This window comes from Ambystoma mexicanum, chromosome 3q (genome assembly GCF_040938575.1).
Source record: "Ambystoma mexicanum isolate Mex_15411 chromosome 3q, UKY_AmexF1_1, whole genome shotgun sequence".
NCBI classification, from domain to species: domain Eukaryota; kingdom Metazoa; phylum Chordata; class Amphibia; order Caudata; family Ambystomatidae; genus Ambystoma; species Ambystoma mexicanum.
This window is the reverse complement of record NC_090926.1, coordinates 796,411,802-796,430,477: the sequence shown is the minus strand read 5'-3', so window position 1 is coordinate 796,430,477 and position 18,676 is coordinate 796,411,802. Positions and strand designations below refer to the sequence as shown.

At 46.6% G+C, this 18,676-nt stretch overlaps 1 protein-coding gene across 4 annotated transcripts in view; it reads right to left on the bottom strand.

Annotated features, from left to right (window-relative positions):
- EME1 (essential meiotic structure-specific endonuclease 1) overlaps positions 1-18,676 on the bottom strand; it is a 313,316-nt gene that overhangs the window by 125,919 nt on the left and 168,721 nt on the right. For all 4 annotated transcript variants that reach the window (XM_069654873.1, XM_069654874.1, XM_069654875.1 and 1 more), the window contains one exon: positions 12,307-12,422. In XM_069654873.1, coding sequence (XP_069510974.1) covers positions 12,307-12,422 — 116 coding nt within the window. The remainder of the gene's footprint in view (positions 1-12,306; positions 12,423-18,676) is intronic.

Genomic DNA, 18,676 nt, shown 5'->3' with positions numbered 1-18,676 from the left:
GTGCGCAGTTCCCGTTGACTTCTGTTCTTGGGCGGCAAACCGTCTGCACCTGGGGTTCTCTCTCCCACGCTTGTGCTCGCTACCACACCGTCTCCCACGGCATGGTTCCCCTTAGCGTGGTTCTTGGCGTCTTCACAGGTTGCGGTGCAGCCCCGCGTCTGCAGCTATCTCCTCTTTCTCTACATTAGCGCTAGTGGACGCCGCTTTAAACCTCCGGGCATGATTACATATTCTCCAGCGACTAGAACGTTGGGTTTGTTCGCTGGTCTTCGTCATTTTTATTGTTCCATTGCTCTCTTGTCTTAGTTATTGTGAGACTGTTTCTTGGATGATGTTGAGGAAGTTGATACTGGCCCTCATTGGGAGTGATCATTACTTCTCCCTGCCTCTTCCCCGTTGTTAGCATACGGTTCTTTGGGGAGTATTAAAAATAGACCTAGAAAGAGGTGGACGGAAAGTGTTACAATATGCCAGTAAGGCATGTGGGACGGAGGAAACATCCCTAGAAGGGAATGGAGGGCATGTAACTTTCCCCAGTGATGTCATGTCATTTCCCTGAGGATTACCCCCCCAGGTGGTGCTCCCTCATTAATCTGCCCCCAGAATCAGGTAGCGGATGGTGCCCCCTGGCCACATAGGGGAGGCTATCTCAAGGCAAGGAGTGAAGACATCATTAGATTCATCACAGTCGGTGTAAGTGTTCCAAGGTTTGTCGAACAAATCAAGCAAAGTTCCTTAGGGGTCATGTCCCAATCCCGCCACAGTAGGGGAATCCTAAAGGGATCCTTGGTCTATCCAAATCCACCGGTCACGACTAGGCCAGGGAGAGGTTGTGTTAGGACCTTGCACCTGTTAAACCCTATGGTACTCATATGCTGACAGAAACTACTTCTGAGGCTTCTGAATCCACCGAACCCACTTATTTAGGTAATTGCATCTGTTGAGTGGGGGTGGGGGATGTTGGGTTTGCTGGTGCAGAATTCACTTTTGGAGTCAGTTTGGGTTTGGCTCGTCTGCAGTTTTGCACTATGGCAAAGCCAGGACTGCTCAGCTGGACGACCCTGGCATGGCGAGAAGACATGGCGAGAAGACCACCATAATGCAGACAACCTGAAAGGCCCCCCAGAACATGATGCAGGTGGGAGGCAACGATGAACAACACGATAAGGTGGCGGATGATAACCCTTGTGGCGAAGACAAAGAAGCAGACTCCGCAAGGCCACTCTTCATGCTGGAGAGTTGCAACTACAGGTGAAGGCCTCTTGATCACCAGTTTAGAGTCTGCGCAATCCTAAGTCTCAACTCGGGACAGTGACCGATGCAGCAAGATAGCCCCAGATGGAGATGGTAAGTCCACAAGGGGGTCCAAAGGACAGAGACTTTGAGCAGGGGTCAAGACTGGTTGTTCCCACCAATCCAGGTGTTGAAGCAGAGATGAAGCCTTCAGGATATCAGACAAATGAGGAGGAATTGGCTGGAGGCAATGCTGGTTGGGTGCAGTTATGATCGACAGGTCTTCAGCAGGATGCTCCACTTCGAAGAGGTCTTGCTCCAACGACGATCTCAAGAATGGTTGCAGGGGTCCTCCTTTTAACCCAAATTTGAGCTGGAGTCACGTACAAGCCTGCAATATTAAGGATCTGCACCATTCAAATTGGCTGGGGCTGTCCAATGATGGACAGCCTCCGGTCACTATATATGCCAAGTAGCAGGCACATTTTGGCCATGATACAGACTGGAACTAGACAGTGCAAGCCCCCATATCTGGCCGCAAACACATACTGACAGGCAAAGGCTTTGCCATGAAAGTTCCTACCGTATAAAGCATATCTGGCCCCAAAAGGCAACATGAGCAAAGGTCAAGATGAAATCTTGTGGCACAGGCATTTTAGAGCATCATAAATGGCATTATACTGTAAAAGTGCAAAAGTGCATGGGAGAAAAAAAAAACACAGTAAAAAAATATCTGCTGTCACCAGTACGTCCTGGACACATCATGCAAGTAATTGAAGAACAAGTTACTTACCCCTGGTAACGTTAATTCGACTGGATGTTCTTCCAACGTATTCCTCATCTTTGACATGTAGTGTCCACAGCTCGGCTGCTTCGTTAATTTTTCGGCAGAGGGTGCACTGCGTTGATGGCATCGGGTCAATGTCCCTCCAAGGCCTCCATTGAAGGTGACATCATTGTATGTTATAAGTAGTACTTCACCTGTTGCCTCAGTTCTGCCATTACCCCCCACCCCCCTTGTGTAGCAGAAGTGGCCACAAATCTGGCCTGACCGTACTCAGCCTTGTTGGAAGAAAAGCTCTAATAGCATGGGATATTCTACCGAGGGGCAGGCTGGGAGGGCGATGAGGAATATGTTGGAGGAACATCCAGTCGAAAGAATGTTACCAGGGGGTAAGTAACTTGTTCTTCAAATGGATTGTGTCCTCCAACGTATTCCTCATCTTTGACAGACTCCCAAAGCAGTATCAATGATTGGAGGAGGGTGAAGAATTTTGTAAAGTTGAAATTAAAGGGCAGAGAAAAGCACTGCCTTACCCAACGCCACATCCTGAGCATGGGAAGAATTCAGGGAATAATGCTTAGTAAACGTGTGTATCGAAGACCACATTGCAGCATCACATATGTTCTTTATCGGGACACCCCTTTGCAGGGATGTCGACGTAGCCATGCCTCTGGTTGAATGAGCACGCAAGCCCTCAGGAGGGACCTTGCCCGCCAAAGTATAGCATTCAAACATAGTGATGATGATTCACCTAGACAAGGTCTGTTTAGATGCAGTCTGGCCTAGTCTGTGCCCGGTATACCCCAGAGATCTGTTCGTCCACTCTCACCTTGGACATTCTGGAAACATAAAAGCTCAAAGCTCTCCTAAGGTCCGACCTATGAAGCCTTTCATCTTCCTTACTGCAGATGAGGATAGAAGGCAGGTAGCACAATTTTCGGACTCAAATGAAAGTCTGAAACTACCTTAGGTAGAAAGGAGGGTCTGACTCTCAACACAACCCTGTCCTTGTGGAATACAGTAGAGGGGTGCTTCGAAGAAAGTGCCTGCAACTCGCTCACTCTACGTGCAGATGTAACAGCAACCAATAGAATAGTCTTAAAGGTTAACAACCTCTGTAATGGTTCAAATGGAGCCCCCATCAGAAACTTTAAGACCAAGTTAAGGTCCCAAACCGGAACCTGAAACGGTGAAGGTGGGAACACATTTGTGTGCCCTTTTGGAAATTGAGTAACCAAAGGAATCTTAAAATAAACCATGCATGAAGGTTGAGGGTCTTGACCTCTGGATGGAGAACCCGACCCTCCTCTCACGGGAGAAGATCCTCTCTTTTGGGGAAGACGCTTCGGAGGACAGAAGGATATATCCAGAAGGTCTGGGTACCACGATCTCCTGGCCCAATCCGGAGCAACCAGGAACATGCGGGACCCGTACCGTCTTAACCTCTTGAGAACTTGAGAAATGACAGGGACTGGAGGAAACGCGTACAGTAGCGGGAATTCCCAATCCACCACAAACGCGTCTCCTTCAGCTCCTCTAGGAGGAAATTCCCATGATTAGTACTGCTCGCACTTCCGGTTGGCACCGGTCGCAAACAGATCCACCTGCAGGGTTCCTCAAAGGGCGAAGACCTCCTGAAGGACTTCCTAAGCTATTTCCCACTCATGGGAGACTGCGCTCTGCCTGCTCGGAGCGCCCGCCGCCATGTTCTCCTCTCTGGCTAGATGAACTGCCGCTAGGGAGATTCCTTCTTGAATTGCCCAGAACCAGAGCTGAGTTGCCTCTCTGCACAGTGGTAGTGACCCTACACCTCCTCTCTTGTTGAGGTAATGCATGGCCACTGTGTTGTCTGTCATCATCAGGACATGGTTTCCCCGTAAAGAGGGCATGAAAGCCTTCAGTGCTAGCCTGATTGCTCTCAGCTCCAAAAGATTGATTTGTAGTTTGGACTCCAATGGAGGCCAATGACCGCTGATGGTCAGATCATTGGCGTGAGCTCCCCACAATGTGAGGGAAGCGCCCATCACTAGTTATCTCTGGCCACAGCTGCCAAAAAGGTTCTCCCTTCATGAGGTTTTCCTCGCAGGCACACCATAGGAGAACCTGCAAGACCCTGACGGGAACCTTAAGGCGATCAATATCTTGCCTGAGAATTGGGACCATTGAGTCCTGAGAGCCAATTGAAGGGACCTCATTCTCATACGGGCCTCTGGCACCAGAAAAATGCAAGATGCCATGAGGCCGAGCAACCTCAAAAATTCGAAGGCCGGAAGACGCTGGTTATTCTGAAACTTGGTCACCATGTGTAGAACCCTCACCTTGGGTGGCGATCACTTCCCCAAGGACGTGTCTAAGAAAGCCCCAATGTACTGGAGCCGTTGGGAAGGTGTCATATGGGACGCCTCGAAATTGAGGGAGAAGCCCAGTCTGTTAAGGGAGTGACAGGTAACGTTGAGATGATCGAAGGCTTGTTCGGGAGACTGTGCCCTGATCAGCCAATCGTCCAGGTAGGGTAGACGTGAATCCTCCCTCTCCTGAGATGCGCTGTAACTACCACCATCAGTTTGGTGAATACCCTCGGGCGGAGGTCAACCCGAATGGCAGGACTCAAAATTGATAGTGCGAGCTGCCAACGGCGAACCTCTGGTATTTCCTGTGCTTGAGATGGATCGGCACATGAAAATAAGCATCCTGAAGGTCCAATGACACCAACCAATCCTGAAGTTGGAGGGCCTGAAGGATCTGAGAAAGAGTGACCATCTTGAATTTGTCCTACCTGAGGAACTTGTTCAAGTATCTCAAGCACAAGATGGGTCTCGGGCCCCGTCCTTTTTGGGACTCAAAAAATAAGGGGGAGTACCATCCCTTTTTCCTCTCAGCTACAGGCACTGGTTCGAAAGTGCCATTCCCTACCAGGTTTAATAATTCCTGCACAAGGAGCGGATCTGGAACCCTCAAAGTGTGTACTGCCGGTGGATTGTCGTGAGGCTTCCGTAGAAAAGGAAGCTAGTGTTACGCTCACCTGGTCTCCACAGGGGCGCCGAACGGAACTGGGCTGTCCGATGTTGAATGGCTCCACCCTGCCCCCTCTGATTCTCTCTTCCGTCACTAAAACAGGATTGTCTAAAAGGTTAAACGAAATGTTACCCAACCGTAAGGAGGAGGGCCAACTCCCGCCTCCCGTGGCCTTCTTGTGCACCCCTCTGCTACGTCTCACCTTAGCGTTATGAATGGCAGACTCTCCATCCTGCGATTGTATGCAGGGGTGCGTAGTAGTTCAAGGATCTAGTGACTTCACTGATCCTGCAGAGTTCCAGACAACAGTGACTCAATGGGGTAAGTCTTCATACCAATGATATGGATTGCTTTAGAGTTCAAGTTGCCAAAAGTTCACTTCTGTGCCTCTTTCTTACAAGTTTCCCCTTGGTGCGAAAAGATGAAGCAGGCTTCTTCCCAGGAATGTTGAGCTGGATTCCAAGCTAAGTTTCTCACCAGCATTATGCGATAAAGTCTTTACATGCGGTATTGTTCTTCTGCGTAACTAACCTGCTGCTTCTTTTGTATTCTGCAGATGCTGTATCAGACCGGGGCTGAGGTCGCGTGGTGGTGCCTTGCGGGACCGCTAGGAAATGCAGCCTTCAGGTGAGTAGTAGCGCTGCGTAAGAGTTAAATGTCCAATCAGGCCTATCCCTAATGCGCAGCTAACATGATGTTTTCTTTGTGTTCAATAGGCACGGCAGCTCCGGAGCGGCGGTCGAGTGAGGGTGGCGATCAAGTGATGGTGCTTCGATGGATCGCTGGGATGAGCAGCCCTCTGGTGAGTATTAGCTTTGCGCAGGATAGCAATGCAGTTTACGTGGTCTGCGCGGCTAACCTGATGTCTTTTCCTTTTCAGCTCAGTAGAACGGAAACTCCAGAGTGATTGAGATGGAGCATCAGGTAAGAGCCTTGTTCTGTTTTCTCCTCCCTCTTCCTTTCTTTGCAGGTACCTCGTGAAGAACTGGACGGGCGTGGCTGAAGACAGGCCTGAAGTTAGACACGGTGAGCGTTACGCTGCAGGAGTACAGAATAACGCGACGCGTGTTCTGTTCTGAGGGTGTGGTTTATATAGCCTTCAAGAAATAGTTCCCAGGTAAAGTAGTCCCTCCAACCACACCTTCGCAAGTAGTTCCTCAGGTAAAGTAGTCCCTTCAGCCTGCCTCAGACTAGTTTGCATGTGGTTCTCTCCCTTTGAAACCTACCTTATTTGTGATGGCAGCATGAGCCTGGCGCCAACGGCGCCAGGACCAAGTCCAGGAAGCCCTTATGGAATCCTTTGGGGCCTTAAAGGTCCCCCATGGGTGCCTGTACCCTGGGCAGGTTGGTTTGTTCCTGATGTCTGGGAGCAAGTACCGTGACAGGCAGTTACCCATGGGCTATTTTTTCCAGAGCCTAGGCATCCGAAGTAATGGCTCGCCATTCTTCTAGATGCTGAGACAGCCTGCCCCCCACAGGTGAGCTGTGACTGAAGGACTCTTGAGCGGTTTTGAAGCGGCAGTAGCAGAGCCAGACGGCAAAGAGGCTGCTGCTTGAGCGAGCTTGGCACCTCTACCTCGTCCACCACGTGGAAAAATACCTTGGCCTCGTTGACTGGACATTCCTCTCGTCCTTCCAAATGAGGAGTAGTAGCGAAATGATCTACCCCTGCATTGCTGTCCGCTAGGATGAAAAGGCTGAGGCTGCCGAACAGCTGCACCCAAAGAGTTGGCTGCTGCTTTAGAGGTCTGCAGCTTCTCAAGGCTCTCGTCAGCCTTGCTGCCAAAAAGGTGAGACCCATCAAATGGCATGTTCAGAATTCTAGCCTGCACATCCGGTGCAAAACCTGACTTCCACAACCACGCAAATCTACGTATTACGGTGCTCATAGCTATGGCCTGCTGACACTGTCTGCAACATCCAACCCAGACTGAAGGGATTCACACATGGCTTCCTTGCCGTCCTTAACAAAAGCCAGGAAGCCCTCCCTTTCTTCCCCTTCAGAATATGCTCAGCCGCCATAGACAAACATTCCCACAGAGTGTACAAAAATCTTGACAAGAGCGGAGTTGGCCGATTTCAACGCCATACTCTCAGCTGCAAATACCTTGTGCACCCATCCATCCACGTGCTTATCGTCCCTATCTGGTGTGATGGTAGGGTACGCAGCCTGTTTGGGGTAGCCGTGGTTGCCTGGATCACCAGACTCTCAGGAGTGGGGTGAGATGACAGTAGCCACGGTCGCTACAGGAGGGGCGACATTTTCTTGTCACAGACTTGTTCACTGCCAGATTAGTTTCTGGGGTTTCCCAATTTCTGGCCACCCTGTTCTGCAGAGCCTGTAATGCAGCGGATTAGATTTAAGGCCATGTGCATTGTTCACAGGGCACTACATGGGCAGGGGGCCAAGTATCTTCAATCAAAATGTACTCGTTATTTCCCAGCTTGCCATCTTCGCTCTGCTTCCTCTGGCCTTCTGGTTGTCCTGAGGTTTTGCAGATCATGCATTGGTGGACGTGCCTCTTGCGTCGTCGCTGCTCAAATGTGGAACGACCTGCCTGGGACACTCAAAAAGGGGTCAAATCACTTCGAGTTTAGGAGAGCACTTAAAACCCTTCCGTTTTAGTCACCTGGCCGTTTCCTCCTGGCAAACTGGCAGTTTCTCCCCTCACTACCGCCAAGATACCCTCGGTTGAATGCCACGCTTTACAAGCTAGACTAACATAACACATGAAATGGCAATATGGGATCTGTAGGGGGACCCTGATCCAAAATGTCCGTAAGTTCATCCTGATCATAATGTGCAGTAGGTCTGGACCAGCCCAGATACTCTACAACTCTTGACATAAGGTGTCGGTAAGAGGAGTCGGCATGCTCCTCAGGGTCTGGTCTGCCGAACTCCAGCTCAGGAGAAGGGTCTATAACACTTGCATTATGCAAGGTATCACAAAGATCCTGCATCCTACTCTCCTCCGAGATTAGGCATTCTGGCACATTAGGGGCCCCAAACTGGAGACCAAATGGAGCCTCATCTTCATCAGAATGTTCCTCCTCCTCAAAAATGGAGGTGAGGGACTTTAAAAAGTCTATGGCAGAGGAGTCACCTTTTCTCAGGTATAAAAGCCAGAGGCTTCAAAGTCAAAGTCTTCGACCCTGTCTTTTTTGTAGGTTCCACCGTTATCAGGGGCTGCGCTGGCAAATTTGGCACCGACGGCGCTGATGGGGTCGACAACGGCTCCGAAGGCATCGAGGATCTGATCGGGGTAGAGGACCAGACGGCACTATCGACTGGCGTGGCACCGATGGTGTCAACGGCTTCGATGTCATCAAGGGTTTTCGATGGAGACGAAGACTGACCTTGCTTCACGTCTCGATCGATCCTTAGATACCTTGTCCAGGCGAGGCCTTGAAGGCTCCCGATGAGGATTGTGCTGTTTACCCGGGCTTGAGAGTATCCAGCCGAGACCGTTCCCTGCCGGCTTCAACAGAAAGCACGGACGGGGCTTAGCCCTGCTTTTTTCAAAAGTGTTATGCATAAAGGCTCCCACTCAGCTGGCGTCACTTTTTTTGGATGGGCAACACACCCTCTTGGGGGTGCCTCCTGAAGAAGCAGAGGAAGGAGACCAGCGGTGCCTTCTCCTCGACCGCTTTGATGAGGAGATCGAGTGCCGGGAACCACTCCTGGATCTCAAACGCTTGGCTTTCTTCCTCTGAGGAGAGTCACTCCTCGACTCATCGGTTGAAGGCCCAGCAGGTCGGGACTTATGGGGCTTGAACACCTTGCCTACCTTGAGCTTCCCCTTTCGTTCTCGCAAGGCCTTTCCAGTCATTGACAGGCACTTGGAGCACGTATCCGTGTCATGGACCCCACCGAGACATCACAGGCAGACACAATGCGGATCCCTTATGGACATCTTGTAGCTGCAGTTCCAGCACTTCTTGAGCCCGGAGCGAGATGTCGTCGGAATTGAAGACATATCGAAGAACTACAACAGCAAATACTAGAAAGTACAAGGTGCACTGAGTTTCGCAAAGCAAACACGTTTGCGGAAAAAACAGAACTGAGGCAACAGGCACCGTACATGCTACTTATAACATCCGATGATGTCACCCTCAACTGAGGCCTTCGAGGGACATCGACCCGACACCACCGACGCAGGGCGCCCTCTGCCGAAAAATTTCCTAAGCAGCCGAGCTGTGGACACTACATGTCAAAGATGAGGAATATGTTGGAGGACACAAGCTGATCCTATGCTCTTATTATATTGAGTCACCCAGGGAGCATGCGTGCCTCTTGTTTTTATAACATCTTCATGATCCCCTTCTTCCAGATGCGGGAAGAGGAAGGGACCGTGTTTGCCAATTAGGCGGATGACACGCAATGCATCCTACCTATCTCAGGAATATATCAAAAAGATGAAGGTTTCATTAATGCAATCTATTCGAAGATTCAAAATTGGATGGTGTCCAACTGTTTGGCCCTGAACAGTGCCAAAACTGAGCTCTCCTTGTAGGTTCTCCAAGCAAATTGGATAAATTAGGAGCGGAATATACGAATATTAACCTGGACAATTGTGTTATTAAAACTCTGTCCAAGGTTAAGAATTTGGGCGTATGTCTGGACAGACATCTAAACATGAAGGCGCAGGTGAATAGCCCCGTCTCGTCAGCCTCCTAATTTCTTAAACTTTTTTGCCATCTTCGCCCGTTCATCTCTGAAAAAAATTCAGAAACACTGGCGAGAGCCATCATTGGCTCAAAATTAGATTATGGCTGTAGTCTCTTGGTGGGTATCCCCCAGACGGAGATCCATCGTCTCCAGGTAATCCAAAATGGGGCAGTAAGAGTAGTGAAGGGCCTGAGAAAAAGAGACCATGTCTCTGAGGCCAAAAGGAGCCTTCACTGGTTACCGGTTGGTGAGATAACTCGGTTCAGGCTCCTTCAGATCACCCACAAATGTATTGTTGGTCCAATGCCATCATATCTGAAGGAAGCCATAATCGTGAAAGACAAGGGAAGGTCACTGAGATTGGACAACTCAAATATACTCATTGTTCCCCTGCACAAGACCAACAAGACAAGGCAAGGGTCTTTTGAAGTAGCGGCCCCCACTGCCTGGAATGCCCTCCCAACTTCAATAAGAACGTTGGTCTCAACAGAACTTTTTTTTAAAAAGCTGAAAACATTGCTCTTTGCTTAGAGCCGTGCTAGTAGTAACAACGGACAGCTCTTAGCTCTGCTGTATGTTTAGTTTTGCTCTGTGTTTGTTAGTCTCCGTCCATCAGGGTACCAGGTGCGCATTACAAATTTCATAACATAACAATCCATTTGAAATGTTACTTAGAACAAATAAGAAAGGGATACAAAGGACCCCTGCCTTATTTAACTGTAAGGTGAGGTGTGCAGCTTAAAATAAACAAAATTTCATAATGGGGAGGCTGAATCTCACCACACCCATAGCCATGGGGACTGGTCCGTGCCCCCAAAATAGATGAGCTAAGCAAGGCAAGTAAAGCAAAAATGCTTCCCATCTTCCAAACGTCAGGACAGGTTTAAAACAAAAGCAAATGTTATGTTATTTGGCATTTATATAGCGCTCTATATATCATTGGTATGATCTGAATGCACTGGTAGGTTGAACGCCCTTGGGGACCGTAGTTCAGGTCAGTTGGGAAAATAAGGTGTCGTAGGGTGCTTGGGTGCACCAGTTATGTGTGCAGCTGGTGTAATTGCCTGATGGTAGCTGCAACCTAGCATTTATGTGTGGTGTTATTGTTATCAGTTGAATGCATGCAGTCAGGCGGGTGGACATCGAGAGTGGGTTTGGCTGCGTTAGGCCTGTAGGACGCTTGTGTGTGCAGCTAAGCCGGTTTGTCATAGGATATAGCTGTGTTTTATTAGAATGATGAGGTGTTTATGGGGTAATGTTCCTATGTGAGCAGCTAGGCCGAATTTGATCGAGGGGTATAGCTGTACTCTAAATGAGTGATGGTATAGAGTAGAGAGTAAGCATAGTGATATTGGGGTGAGAGTTTTTGTTGAGTTATGATGTAAAAACATAGGTAATTAACAAACAAAACTATCTCAGACGGCTCTTTCTAGTTGTGAGTCGAGCGAGTAAGAGCAATTCTAATTGTGTAGCGCATTCAGGTTAGTCACAGTGCTATGTCAGGGGTACTTCATGATGAGTGTGAAAGCTGCATTTTAGTAGTGAATCAATCTAACAAGAAAAATTCCTAAGCATGTTAAATAAATGACAGTATCATCACAGTATGCATCCTCTAGATTTGAATCAATATAACAATACCAATGTAAGGATTTACAAAGTGTGGAACGCCGACTAGTAAATACACAGTACTACCACTGTGGGCACTTTCTAGGTTTGATTCAATGCAATGCTAACAGTTTCTAAGTGTTAGGGTAATGCACATTTCAATTTCTAACGACGACGTGGACTAGTAGACTCACAGTTCTATCACAACAGGCACTTACTAGGTTTGACTCCTGTGGGTTGTTGTGAGCCAGTATTCACAGTTCTATCTAAATGTGACAAATGCTAACATCATGCCTAGATGTGATGCAGGTTAATATTCATAGAAATGTCCAAGAGTGGCAGTGGGTAGTGTACATTATTATATCTAAATGTGGAAAGCAGAAAAAAGAAATGATTTCCTAACAGACGTACAGGCTACTTCATAGAATTATGGTTGCAGGATGTTTAGTGGCTTTAAGGGGCAGTCCTCAGTTGTACAAGTGTTGGACTAGAAAAATAAAACAGACTGTTTTCTGCATTTGCATTTTTTTTTAGATTAAGTTGACAATCCATTGTTAATAAGTGTTCCTAGATATGCATGAATATCTAAGTGGTTATTAATCACAATCTAGATGCCAAGTTGCAGAAAAAGGTATTTGCACAATGCTTAGGACTTCTGCCACTCAAAACCTCATTTTATGTTATCTGTTACATCTCATGTGGTGGCTGTTTCACTGCATGTTTTCACTGGGATTTTGTAAGGGGGAGATGGGGAGACAAGGCCTTGATATTGTGTTATATACCTCCACACTACCCTAAAATCCATTTAAAACTATGCCCGTACCACATTACCCCCTCTAAGGATACCATGAGAAAATGTGTTAAAACGGCTATTCGGCAAATACAGCAAAACAACCTGGAATGTACCACATTTATGACAAATACATGAGTCACTGTTTACTGATTACCTAATTACCAATTCTTCCTCCCTAACCACTCCTCCCACACACATCTCACTCACTTGAATGGCGCTTCTGCCACAGCTTTGGTGAACATGCTAGCGAACTCGCCAAACTCCTTCCAGGACTCTAGGAATCGGACTTGTACACCAGTATGAAGCTGGACCTCCACTAAGGCCTGGAAGTAGAAGAGAGAACAACAGTGAGTGTGTAGAAAATTGACATGGGGTCACTGTATCCAAGGGGGACCCTCGATAAATTCAATAGTTATCATGGCTGGACCTTGTTCCTAGAGGGATCCAGGCGAGCATAAATGTTATCCAATCGCCTATAAATCTGTGTTGCCAGAGCAACACTGCAAAGAAAAAGCTATGCATCTTTCCTCTTGGCATTTTCCTGCAACGTCAACCTCTATTGAACCTGGCCTGTTTGATGGAGAAGCCCAGAAAAATATTTTGCCAAACAAAAAATATCCTGCAAACTATAGATCGCTGCAAAACATGTCCCACTTTAAGTGCAAATGTAGGCTCACTTAGCAAATAGGAACAACCATTTCAAGGCAGTTTAAGAGGGCTTTTTCTGCTGCATATTTAGCACGTTATTTTTATCACATCCATCAGCCAGTGCAGTAAGACACACATCCCTGCCACTCAAAGAGAAATAGTAGCAGACAGGATTAGCAACAAAGGCTATCAGACACAACTAGAAATAAGGTAATTAAGTAGAATTTAAAATTACTGGCTACCAGACAAGAATTAATCAATGACCACAGGCAGGGAATTAGCAATCTCCACCATCAAGCAGGGTTATGTGAAAGCATCATGAAGTAGACACAGACAACAGATTTAAAAATGGATCTCAAAAGCTTTATTAACATAAAAGTCAGGATGAAGGCCTAACTTGCCCTATACTAAGGTGGGATTTCCATACCTAAAGAAAACTAAGGATAGTCTGTGTCAGGAAGTCCAAATCAACAAGTCGGTCTGTGTCCAGAATCTATACATGCCCTAACAACTAACTGTATACAATGTGTGGGGATGTCAACATCAAAAGCTCTTGGCTTGTAATCTGCTTCCCTTTCTCAAAGTTCAGAAAAGTTACAAAGTATCGGGGTCCCCTTCCCCAAGAGTTCAGATCTTCCAGCTTTTCAAAAACAACACAATTCCTTGGGACTCTTCCCAGCTCTTTTATCATCAGTACATTTCACTGGTTCACATAGATAAGTCTGTTTCTTGTTTCAAAATCACATAAGTGGCTGTTTCAAAAAGCTTCTTTCTGGATAATTCCATTGACTTTTTCCATATAGGGGGCACTCTGTCTAGACACAGTTGTCGGACCACACGGTCCACCCCTTACAGGTCACACAACCGATATCCTTTCTTGTCAGCAATGATTGTTCAGTGCTTTCCTTCTTCCCCTTGGTTTACATACACATTCTATCTCCCTCCTTCTAGATACGTAAACCTTGACATCCAATCTATGATCTTTACAATTGCAAGATTCAACCTCACACTCCCAAAAGGACTGTCTGTCGCCAGCAACACAAGGTCCCTTAGTCTGCATACCCCTGTCTAGAATACAGGGCGAGTACTATGCAGACACCTTATGTTTTTAATTAAAGAAAGCAGTACTATCTCTCACATAAAATGTTCTTGGTAAGACAATTATGTATATGTTTGAAAACACAACATTGACAACTACTTCTGCATCTGCCTCCCTCTTTTGCAGGACTTCTTTGCGGTCCATTTGCCCTGAGGAAGGCTTTGAATACATGCCGACAACAATGGCAATAGCCGAAACGTGCCACCAGTGCTCATTTACTTGAACATTATGGTAAGCAGCACTGATACAAAATATCGTGCTTAGGAACATGCACGTTGGCAGATCACAAAACATGATCAGATATTGATCATGATACACAATTAGTGAATTTCTTAGAAATAGACATCTCTACTAAAGTTTATAACTAGGTATTGAGTCCACTCCAGAGTAACAATTAGATATGTTCTTTATTTTATTCTAGTTGTACTTCTGTTTCCTTGTCTATCTCTTTTTCTCTGTTTCTTGCATTTATGTTTACAAGCTTATATTGCTGAGGTAACCCTAATGAATTTGCTTTATTGGTTACAAATGTTTTTTTCTTTGAATTATTTATTCATTATGATTTGTTTGCCTTGTTTTATCACTAATAAATGGTCAATTGTTCTTTAGACATATACTTGGTATTTCTCACCTGTAACTCTGTACATGAGCATAGAATCTTTTTTGAATAAGAGTAAATTAGTACAGTAACCCACACTGACTACAGTGTGGATCTTTCTTCCTGTTTGTTTAATGTTATATATTGCCCTGAATCCACACTGACACTTAGGGGCTACTCTACTTTCTTGTGTAACAGTTCCTTAGACAGTGAAACTTGCTTTTCTCATCAGTGTCACACTCTGCACTTCACTGTGGCTTAGTTAGCCACTATGCACTTTGTTACACTTTCCGTACTGTTATGGCTCCTGCCAATAACGGTTCCTTCATAACCTGCATTTCTTTGAAGTCTCTTAGCTTTGAACCATACGTGGTTTCTCCTCTCATAACCTTCAGCCAATACTTGTGTCTCAAACAATTCATTTAGTGGTATCTGCTAAATGAAACACTTTGCTTTCACTTCGTTCATGAGTGCTCATAATTTGCTTTTGCTCTGTGCGGCATTCAGTAATGTTTACAATGTCTTTCAATTTGTTTGATATTCCAAAGAACTTGTTTCAGCTTTCAAAAGCGCTTCTAATAACTTTCAGTTCGTTCGATATTCAAAAGCCCTTGTTTCTCGTTCCCAGAGCGTCCCTTTGGTATCTTTCCACTCCTCGCTTTACTTTCCATCTGTTAGGGAGAATTCTCGCTTTAGGCTGAATTTCCTAACCTAGCGAGTCCCCCAGCAGCTTTGCTGGATTTCTGGAGTTTGTTTTTTCTCTTGCCAAGAGTGAGACTCTTTTTCTCCCACTCTTGGACATGATTTATGGTGTTCCTTTGACCGTTAATGTGTTTTATGGGCTATGGGGTCCTTTACTCCATAGGGTCTCATGTGTTGTTCCTATGTGTGTTACACAGCACCCAGTAACACAGGGGTGTCATAGTGACACCCCACCATAGACTCCATACCCTGGGACTGACTACTGTCTCCCAGGGCATGTAAAGTCACCATAGGATTTACTAGTCCCAAATTATGAACAGAAACCAGTACAAACCATCATATTGTGGATGTACTGGTCGGGGCAATTCAATTGCCCCGGGGTCTGGTAGTCGAGGGGGCACGTCTCCGTCCCCCCTGATAGAGTTTTGGCTGGTGGCAGTGGATACTACTTTTTATATTCGACCGTGAATATATCCCTTTGGGATTTTCCCATTGTTCGAGGCTACCAACTTTATTTAATTCTCATAGCCTCGAACATACAGCCGGTTTATTTATTTAATATTAATTCTCCGGTTGGTATTTTCTGCCAGGACTCGATTCTAAAATGCCGTTTGTGTTCTCTTCTGTGACTCCAACCCAAGTCGAGCCCTTTGTTCCACTTTTTGGCGGGCTTCTCCACAGAAGCCTCCAAAAGTGGTGCCACTCTGTCTGGGTACCACAGGGGGTGTGGGAGGGGGTTTAGGCACCCTGGACTGAGTTACCTTGGTAACTCAAGTCGCACTCTTGTGTGATTGGCCCAAGTGGTGAGCTGGCCGGCTCACCACTTAGCATGTTTGATTGACAGCTAGGCTGAGTGAATGGGGGTATGCTGCATAAAAGCAGGGCTTTGGGGACTGGAACTTCAGAAGTCGCCACAGGACCTGAGAATACGACGAGGGAGAAGCTGAGCCGACCTACCACGACGACACCACCGGTGGAGCCCTGCGGAACCGACTCACCACTTCCTGACGACAGAGAAGATCTCCCGGCTGGAGAGGCTTCTTATCCTGACTGGTGGGCACAACCAGTTTACCTTCTTCTCTTTGCATCCCAGGCCGTCTTGTGGTCGAATTGCCCATGCCAAGCACCCCGGCAACCGGACAGCCACCTACCACTGGACCGCGAATAAAAGGACCACTCCTTTTACCTGAGAACTCCGCGGCTGGTTTCTTCCCTGGCAATGCAACAGACTCCTGTCTTCCTCCCCGACAAGATCCTCTCTTCCCCCGGACGATGCACTGACTTACATCCGCTGCCAGGAACAACTGCCCCCGCTGGAGTATTCTCACCACTTAAAGGTACTGTGACCGCCAGGCCTCCCTTTCTAAAGATTGCTACAAGCTAATAATAATCCCTTAACCTTCTGGACAGGGCTGGCCGCCTTGACCTTCTAACTGGTCCCTTTCCTTTGGTCCAACACTTTTTTGAACCTTTGCAAGACTCTTGTGCACTTCAACCGTGTGACCTTGGACACATTTCGTTCTGATCTTCTTAAAGTGGATCCGGCCTTCTGAATTCTAACTTCACGGTTTTACTTGCCTTTCCCTCTTGTGTTGTTCTTATGAAAGTGTTGGGATCTGTTTCATATTATACTCTGCTTTTCTCTCCCTTTTAAAAAGAATTATTAGAGTGCCATCTGCGTTAAGCGCTCACCGCTGTCTGAAAATAAGTGGGGCTTTACTTAAGACTTGTCTAAAATTCTTCTAAGGGAGTGTATATCTTTTAGTGACCGTGTTTTTGAATTGCTAACTATTAGTGCCTGTGTGTTTTTCTAGATGTGGTTTTAAATAAATAATTATATCTCTTTTACACCAATCTCTGGTCAGTGTTTACTTGTTCTTCTGTGTTCTTTTGACCTATTGTGAATACTCTGCATACTGCCTAACTCTTCTTGAGGGAAGTCTGACTGCTCAGCCACAGCTACCAAGTGAATCTGTGTGGTACAGACTGCTACCAAGTGGGTTTACTGCCAAACACCTGTAGTCTTAAATCTTTTTCAGTGGTCCCAGAGGGAACTGCACAGGTTTCTGCCTAACACCATCTTCCAGACAGCTCTGCTCTTCCCTCGCGGAGACCATAGAGAGCACACCTTGCTCTACTAATGACTTGCTGTGGCTGGAGTGCTTACCGCCCTACAACTCCTGTTGCGTACACCCGACAAGGAGGGCAGCAGGACTTTCAGACCCTCTCACGGCCAGCCTTGGCCTCAGCATCCATCTCACCTGCTTGGCATGGCTCCCAGCTCCTGCGACTTCAGCTACAGCTCCAACTCACGCTCCAGCTCCTTTTTATCTCGTGCGGCCAGCATTTTTATACCTATTTGGATTGTTTAAAGACCGCAGGTGTGGGTCATTCAGTCAAATTGCCCGACTATGGAAAACCCCATTAGCTGGACATGCCTGGTTGTTCCATCTGAAATCCTCCATAGCCCTCTTCTTCGTCTCAGTACCCGAATGTTGTTTTGTAAGGTTTGAATTAAAGGAAGTGTGCATAACTCTGTTTACTCCTCGTCTTGGTACTTGACTGATACAAGCCTGCATTAACAATATAAGGCTGATATATGCTCATCTAACCTAAAGGAGGATGTGTCCTCCTAGTTGGTCTCTTCCTCGTCCCATTGTTAGGTGATGTTTCTGGGGGACATCTTGGAGAGGAGACAAGGGAAAGGGCTGACAGTAACTTACAAAGGCTTGAGGGATAGATGGTAGAGTATTCTGCTCCCACATCATCTCAGCCTTAGAACAGGGTAGGTGGAAGGCCACATGTGAATCTATAAAAAATACCAATGCTGGAGAATTGGATCTTTCATAGATTCACTTGATTTGAATAGACAACAGAGTGGTATACAGTATGCCACTTTGTGCATACACATGGATGCAATGGGCGGCAGGTTTGGAGGCCTTTTTTGTGACAGAATATTATTGTAGACGAAATCCATCTAGTTATTCCTGGTTTAGAAATGCCAGTACCTTTGTTTAGAAGGACCAAACGCCACAAACAGTTTGGCAGTTTTCCACACACCTTTAGTTTTATATTTTATACAGTATTTTATTTAAGTATTTATATTTATTTTATAGCAAGTGCAGGGGGACCTCTCTGCTTAGTGGATGGGAAGTTGAAGGAGGTTGGTGATGCAACGCACTCATTTATATGGGATTTGGTATGCCACTTTTGGAAGGAATCTAGGGTTTGTACTGAGCACAGACATTTCTTAAAATACAAAAAGGTACGCACCACAGGTTTGGCGGTAAGTGGTAAAAGTGGCAATAAACTGAATTACTACCACACCACAAGGCGGAATTAACAATGTGTCGCTAATTCTACTGGTGGAATTACCACTGGCAGAATCGCCACCAGCAGAATTACCGCAGAGATCTGGTGGAATTAGCACCAGGGATAATTTCACCAGGGTAATTACCGCCAGAACCCCAAATGGTATTTCATCACAAGTTGACAAACAGCTGAATTACCACTGAAAATCAGCGGTATTC